Source organism: Phalaenopsis equestris, unplaced genomic scaffold (genome assembly GCF_001263595.1).
Source record: "Phalaenopsis equestris unplaced genomic scaffold, ASM126359v1 Scaffold001009, whole genome shotgun sequence".
Taxonomy (NCBI): domain Eukaryota; kingdom Viridiplantae; phylum Streptophyta; class Magnoliopsida; order Asparagales; family Orchidaceae; genus Phalaenopsis; species Phalaenopsis equestris.
Genome location: NW_018165448.1, coordinates 80,361 through 88,676, shown reverse-complemented (window position 1 = coordinate 88,676; position 8,316 = coordinate 80,361). Strand labels below are relative to the sequence as shown.

Sequence of the window (8,316 nt, the reverse complement as noted above, 5' to 3'; positions counted from 1 at the left end):
AGAAGAGTATGTTCCACCACTCACATTTGAGATTGGCTTCAGTTCCAAGTTCGTGTCACTTACCCACACTCAGTGGAGGAATAGGAGCCGCTCCTCCTTAAAGAAGAAAAAGAACAAAAATGATAGAATGGAGGCTGATGAGCCCAAGGAAATGAGACTCCCAGAAGATTGTTTTTAGGAGGAAGGGGGTTCTACCCATCGTCCGTTGCTCACAATGAGGAAGATGTTCGTAGGATTACTATCAGTCCACCTTGATCTCTCTCCAGATAGACAAAAAAGAAATGTCTATTTATTTTAAGTATTCGATTCATTTTTGTGACACTTGCACAAAAGGAGAGGTGATCAATCGCCCAAATTTTGCATGGGAAGGGATGCCCAGACTCTCCAAAAATAAGAAGAGAAATTCTGAACAAAGAAAGCCCACACCGCATGTATCAAAAGGATGATGCACTTAAGTTCCTCACCAAGCTCTGCTTAGGGGATCAACTGATTCCATTTATTCTACCCCGAGCACCGACAAAACTTCATTTGGGGCCCAAAATGACAGATAATACCACCTTCATAGAAAAAAATAATGTCTTTACTCTCCCACCAGCTAGACCGAGACACCGTCCACCTTCCCAACCAAAACATGAGGAACTGCTTTGGAGAGCCAATGAAGCATCTGTTAGCATGAAATCACTTGTGCGGATGTTACAAGCCAGGGATCATACCTGCTTACAACTCGAGGACACACCTCCTATGGTAACCTGCCCCATACTAAAAAAGAACGTATGGAGCGCAAGCCATCAGAGGAAGCCTCCGATGTTGTAGGTACATGGTCCGTCATTTTGGTTGATAATCCTCAAGAAGATACAAATTCAATAAAAGAAAGATTATAAAAGTTAAGAGCTGATGTTAGACAGTTATCGTCAGATAAAAGAAGGAACTCTCCCAATGACATGAAGGAGGAGTTTGTAGAAATCAACATGATGGAGACACGAGCCACCTCATATGCAAGAAAGTTGCCACCACCAAGTAATGAAGAATTGATAGAAGAGTTGTGGAGGATCATACAACATAGATATGAGCAGATCAAGAATCTCGAGAAGAAAGTCAAATAGATGATGGCTGCGCTAGCAACTCTACACAATTTGCCACAAGTGACACAATCGTCACCCGCTGAGACCACCTGGCCAAAGGCAATCCACATTCTCGATGACAAAGGAGAATTGACAGAGGTCAAAGAGGAAGAAAATTCAAAGAAAAAGGATTCCACCCAAAATGGAATCACTCGAAAAATACAACACTCAGTTAGTTGAGGAGAAAATAAAAAAAATGATGGCTCATATGAGGAGCATACCACTTGTTCCATGGGGCAGACCATACCCAATGGAATTTGATTCATTCCAATATCCTAAAGGCTTCATAACTCCACTTTTCAAAGTGTTTAATGAGACTGAAACCATTGTTAGCATGTTGCACACTTATAAGCAAGTTGTTACAATGCGGGGTAGCGACTCTCTTTTGTTTTGCCAGTTCATCAACAACCTTATACAATTTCATCCATAAAATGTGTAGATCGTCAAGAAATAATAGTTAACTCTTCTACACATCAAAATTATCCAATTATTTAGATAAAAATCTTTTAAGGTTATGTGTTGTATGATATAGAGCTCGAGCAAACTTGTTGTTGACAAGTTTGCAGGTGTGGATTGTCCTGTTATTAATAAATAATGATATATATGCTGATAGATTAGAGTTCTGTAGCTTGTCATTTCCAAAAGTACAACTAATGAGTATGATTGATCTGGTCAGTGCTAGACCATTAAATGCACGGTTGGTGGGCTCGATCCATTAAGCCCATGAGACCCATTTAGTACTTGGGCTTTCTCGTTTCTTAAAGAAATTAAGAAACTAATTTTCGGTTATATATGTGACATAAACATATGCATAAAAATGAGTATTCAAATTTAAAAAAAAAAGTATAAAATGGTGCTATTTTTAATGTGATGCGAAAATTGAATGTGTTATGTATGAGAATATAAAAGTTTAGATTAGAGGTATATAAAAATTGTGTGATATATATGCAAACACCCCACAAAACAAAAATGATCCTCCATTAAAAAAAAATTCAATTTTAAGCTTGCATTTATTTGAGAATTTGACCATCGTTCATCATCACCCCAAACAAAAAAGGAACTAAATTTAGTTCACTTTGACGGCAATAATTATAAAGCTTCAAATTTGCTCCATAAACTCACATGGGAGGGCAGCTATTGTAATTTTTTTATGAAGTGTCTTAATCTATTGATCTTATAATTGTACAATTCGGTTATTATTTATTACGATATGGTCATCAATAAATATAAGCATGAACTATTTCGCTCTTCCACAAACCAAAATACCTAATTGCCCCTATCAAATCTCGCCCCTACTCGTCGCCTACCACGGCAAGTTCTGATGCCTTTCCAGCCGCCACTAGCCTTAGCCTCCACCATTCTCTCTCACTTTAGTTGGGATATGGCGCATAGGAAAACAGAAGCTGGACGAAAGTGACGGAAAAGGAAGTATAAAATAAACAGAGCTTAGCTGGTTTCCTCTTCTGCTTCTTTATCTTCCTTCTACTCTCTTCTTTCCTTTTCGTTTCTTCGTCTTCACCGCCACCATAATCAAAACATCAACTTGAGTGGATTAAAGAGTTGCGCAGAAGAAAAAAAGCAATCTTTTTCTTTAATGGGCACCGGGTGGCTGGTGGTGGTGACGGCGGCGCTTCTGTTGTCTCTACTTACCCCGGCGGCCGCCTCAGTTGCCTACGATCACAAGGCAATAATCATAAATGGTCAGCGAAGGATTCTCATTTCCGGGTCCATTCACTATCCGAGAAGTACCCCTGAGGTCCGCTCAGCTCTCTTTACAGAAATGCGGCTTCTTTTATTATTCTGCTGCTGCTGCTCTCTCTCTCTCTCTCTCTCTGCCTCTTTTCCTTCCCCCTTTTTGCAAATCTTTTAGGTTTGGATTTGCTGTTGTTTTCAGATGTGGCCGGATCTGATTCAGAAGGCTAAAAATGGAGGTTTGGACGTTATACAAACCTATGTCTTCTGGAATGGACACGAGCCCTCTCCTGACCAGGTGTTCCGCCCCTTTCTAATTTATTTCTGTAATTGTACCCCTTCTTGCTTATTTGGGCTTTCAGCTCATTCAATCAAGAGTTTAATTTTATTATCTTTTTCATTTACTTTTTAATTTTACAGTATTTTTTTGAGGATAGATATGATCTGGTTCGCTTCATCAAGCTAGTGCAGCAGGCTGGCCTCTATGTCAACCTTCGCATTGGACCCTACATTTGCGCTGAGTGGAATTTTGGGTGAATTCTTCACTCTCCCATGTTCAAAATTTTAACCTTCTTTCATTTCAGCCTCAATTAAAAACCAATTTTTGGTCTGGATTAACTATTTACATCTTTAAGAAATATTCTCTTTGATGAACAGGGGATTCCCAGTCTGGCTAAAATACATTCCTGGGATCCGGTTCCGAACGGATAACGAGCATTTCAAGGTAACAATTTAACTTCTCAATCCATTGCTCTTTTCTCCATTCCTTCTTGGTTTGATTTAAACTCCATCTTGAATAGGCTGCAATGGAGAAATTTACAGCAAAGATAGTTTCTATGATGAAGGCTGAAAATCTATTCGAGTGGCAAGGTGGCCCCATCATCCTTTCTCAGGTTTCTATTGATACCATCCTATATTCTTCTTCAGAGGAACAAAACAAGAAGAAGAAGAATGTACATTGTTTATATATATCAAAAAAAAGATTACATATAACCGGCTGGGGGTTCTAACTATACCCAAAACACATTACTCAAAATAAAAACTTGTGGATCCTCCACTGAGAGATAACACAAATAGAACAAATTCTATAAAAATAAAAAAAATAAAAATAAAACTATAAATTCTATATTATTGTTTAAAAAAATGATTTCAAATACAAAAAAAAAAAAGCAAAGAAAAAATCATCAACTATATCTTATAAATGGTAAATCTAAGTTATCTCCATAGATAATCATGGCAAGTGCTGGAGGAGGATGAGTACCTATATTCGGGCAATTAGAGCAAGTCCCCAAGTTGGCCAAAAAATCAACCACTCTATTAACCTCTCTGAAGCATTTATACCACTGGATGTTGAAATCAGGTAGCGTATTTGTAATTCTTCTTCAGATTATTTCACACACCCAAGGACATGTTTGCCTTCCATTACATTTTTGAAAAGTCAATAAATAGTTTTTCTTAATCTGCGGACATCTTAACTCGAATTGCTTTGCAATCATAAGACAAAGCAATGCAACCATCAATTCAGAATATATAGCATAAATGGAAGAAGACCGTGCTGAAAAAAAACAATAAACAATTACCATTACAATCCCTCACAATTCGTCCCACACCAACCTTCTCCTTTTTAAACTTCTATATAGATTAATTTTAAAAAAAAGGTAAAATGATTTGTTCCATCTCACTAGTTGAACGGGAAAGTTCACAGTTTTTTCCCTCGAACAAGCTTATCACCCCAAATGCTGGACATTACTTTGATAAATTTAGCACACTTTTTGCTAAATTTTCACCACTTTACATATATAGGATTTAATATTCACCAACACTCTATTACTTGAGTGCTGTACTTCCTGATGTTTCCTGCCATTTTGTTCTATCCAAATAAACAAAAAACATATATACGGTATCATATTTAGTAAATGAAAACCCTTATGCTTCCTTCCCAATTCTGCAAACATTGGCTTAAAGAATGATACCCCCTGTTTAAGGAATAAAGATGCTAAATTGACTTGCCAAATTCCTTCGAATAAATTTCGAGAACTTGCAAAATATGTGAGAAAGATTCTTCCTCTTGTCTACATAGTAGACAAATAGAGGGAATCTTTAGCCCTTTAAGTTTAAGTATATTATCCGTGGGAAGAAGATTAAGATCACTTCTCCAAGCAAAGAAAGACTAAGTTGGTTTTAGAACTCCATTCCAGATGTGGTCCCCCTTCCCATTATTTTGGTAAATATAAAGCTTATTTGCAATAGCTTTACTGATAGACTCAGTCTTTTTTTTTTAACTCTAATAACATCAGATTTAGTTTTGTCAATAGGAATATAAGCTATATACTTCACCAAATCACCATTCAAAATTTCCCCCGACTTAGGGCTCGTTTGGGGCAGCTTATAAGTGTGGGTGACGTTTTCAAAACATCGTCGTACCGTTTGGTTCACGCTTTTCGCTAGCTTATCCAAAACAACATTTGAGTTTTTACACTAAACGCAGACCGCGGGTCGAATCCCTCAGCTAGCCTGTGGGCCGCGTTTCAGGATACGCAACTTATCCTGCAACGCACAAGCTGCCCCAAACGCACCCTTATTAAGGCCCCAACCATTTCCATTCCAGATATCTACAATCCTCATATGTTTATCCAGAATATCATTTGAGATATTTCAAAAAGGTCCTAGTAATGACCAATCATCATACCAGAAACTCACCATACCATCCCCAAGTTCCCATGTAAAAAACTCCTCGGTCTTATGTTTAACTTTAAGAAGTTCTTTCCAAACTAAAGAATTCCTCATTTTTGGATTACATAAAAAAGGATGAGAAGATTTGAAGTATCTCCTCTTCATACAATTCGCCCACAGCCCTTGTTTGGATCTATTTTTGATCCAAAGTTTACAACAATTAATTTCCATGGTTTGATTGAAAATTCTAAAACCCAAACCATAATCTTTCTTAGGCTTACACAACTTACTCCAAGTAGTCCAATGGGTGCCTTTCCCATGGCCAACCCACAAAAACTTATTAAAAATTATCTCCACTTTCAACTCCATGCTACATGACATCTTAGTGATTTGAAGGATATACATTGGCAAAGAAGTCAACACACTATGAAGAAATGTCAACCTTCCTCCAAAAGATAGGAAAGAATTATGCCAACTTTGAATTCTACTATTTTTCTTATGTCAATTTCTTGTTTCTGGTATTGGTAAGTTGTATACTAAGGTACTTCTTAGGTAAAACAGTAACCTTGAAACCAATAAAACTTTCAATCCAATTTTTTCTGTCCAAAGGCACCTCTTTGCCAAGAGATGCCTCATATGTGTCAACGTTAAATTTCATCCCAGAAACAATCTGGAAACGATCCAGGATTTTATAAATATGCTTGATATTATTCTTACTAATGTTGCAAAAAATAATAACATCATCAACATAAGCAAGATGAGACACCAGCTCCCCACTCTTAGCAGTGTACCTACCTAGTGGATGAGAGTATAAATGTTGGTTTAGTATTCTTGACAAATAATCCATAGCAATAATAAAAAAAGTTCGGAGATAATGGATCTCTTTGCTTGAGCCCTCGTTCAGATTTAAGGTGACCCTTACATTGCCCATTAATTAAAATAGAATAGTTATTATTCTCAATGAATATCTATATGAGATTAGAAAATTCTGAATTAAAGCCTCTTGTCCTAAGAATAGTCATAATGAACTTCCAACTTATAGTAGTATTGGCTTTCCTAATATCCAACTTTATAATACCTTTTTTGCCTCTACACTTGCTGTCTAGATTCATCATCAACTCCTGTGCAATCATAATATTATCTGTAACATATCTTCCTGCAATGAATGTTGTTTGTTGTTGACAGATAATAGAATTTAGATGAAGCCTTTTCACCAATACTTTGCTAATGATCTTAGATACCACAGTAGTAATACTAATGAGCCTAAAATTTTTCCATTTATGTTTGAAATTTTCCACAGGGATTGGCACAATAGAAGAACACCTAAAGTATTTATGTGGAAGGAATCCTATAAAGTAACTTTGAATAGCTGGTATAAGATGTGTTTTAATGATCTCCCAAGATTCCAAATAGAATGCTGATGTGAAACTATCAGGCTCAGCTACCTTTTGAGTATCGATAGACTTCAATCCCTCCCATATCTCGCCCTCTTGAGGCACCATACTAAAATGTTAGCCAGGTGTAATTTCAGCATTGTTAGGCGCAACAACCCAATTAAATATACTAAAATTTACCTCGGTAGCAGTTTAAAGCTTCTGAAAATATTTTATAACATTAGAAATGATCTGATCTTTTATGTAAACCCACCTCCCATCTTCCTCTTTAACTTTCAACATAACATTGTCATTTCTTATTTTGCTAATATTGATACAATTGTATAAGATCTTTTTATTAATAAAATTAAGATCTTTTTTATACAATAGGTAGACATAGGAAGACTTGGGCTTATTGTATAAAAAAGATCTTAATTTATTAGAACTGAAAATTTGCCACTAAATAGGATGCAATGGAGAAAAAGGATTCATGTAGCCGACCCCACGTAGTGGGTTTAAGGCTTTGTTGTTGTTGTTGTTGTTGTTGTTGTTGTTGTTGTGTTCTTCTAATTAACCCTCTCAGTCTTCTTTCTTAAATTATCTCTAGGCATTCTTAGTTTAGAATGAGCAACATAGCATGAGTCCATATTATGTCAAAAAATCCTACACTTATTGCATTATTTTGGCTTATATTCTACCTCCACTTTTTGCCAATACTCATTATTCGTGTACCAATCCAAACGTCTTCTGCCATTGGTTGAGTTATATCCCTTGCCACCATCACTCTTGCTGCTTAAAATCTACTAAAAGTGAAAGTAGCCAAATCTATTTTCATAGGTGTACCAAAAATGGCTCCAAGAGAAAAAAGAATCTGATGATTAAAATAATGAAATCTCAACCCCTAGAAAGTAATCCAAATAGGAATAATTGGAGGTTCAGTAGATGGATCAAATTTTAGAGTCCACTTAAGAATTTTCATGAAGGCATTTTCAATGTACTAAGGCTTATTACAAAACAATCTAGCATAATCCTCTTCCTTTCTAAGCTTAATAATAATATGTCTTCCATCAAGAGCCTCTACTTGCCAATCATCCTCAAATTTAAGATTTTCAAAATATCTCTTGATAATATCCATATTAGGATTCCCATATGTAAAATTTCCCACCAAGGCAAAATACAAATTTTTAGCAAGCTTTAAATTTTTCAGATTCAGAGAAAATGATAGCTGGCTTGCCACTTTTTCTACCTGCCTTTTTAATGAAACTTCTTCAATACCCATTCCCAAATCCTCATGGAACTGATGAGGGAAAGATAGAGATTTAGGTTCTACCTTGAAACCCATATCAACAAAGGTTGACGTTACCATAACAAAATCAAAACCCACGACCAAAAACAAAAAAGACCTAATCGTTTTCTAAAAGCCCAGCAAAAAGAACAAAATAAAAACTGCAAAAACA

General features: G+C 36.2%; 1 protein-coding gene across 2 annotated transcripts in view; it reads left to right on the top strand.

Moving 5' to 3' along the window:
• The first annotated feature begins 2,407 nt into the window (after nt 1–2,407).
• Nucleotides 2,408–8,316, top strand: part of LOC110032696 (beta-galactosidase 2-like) — a 35,213-nt gene continuing 29,304 nt past the window's right edge. The window contains exons 1-5 of one of the 2 annotated variants that reach the window (XM_020736403.1): nt 2,408–2,877; nt 3,016–3,111; nt 3,234–3,346; nt 3,471–3,537; nt 3,614–3,706. In XM_020736403.1, the coding sequence (XP_020592062.1) occupies nt 2,716–2,877; nt 3,016–3,111; nt 3,234–3,346; nt 3,471–3,537; nt 3,614–3,706 (531 nt within the window). In that variant the 5' untranslated portion in view covers nt 2,408–2,715. The remainder of the gene's footprint in view (nt 2,878–3,015; nt 3,112–3,233; nt 3,347–3,470; nt 3,538–3,613; nt 3,707–8,316) is intronic. The other variant, XM_020736402.1, reaches the window with a different exon arrangement.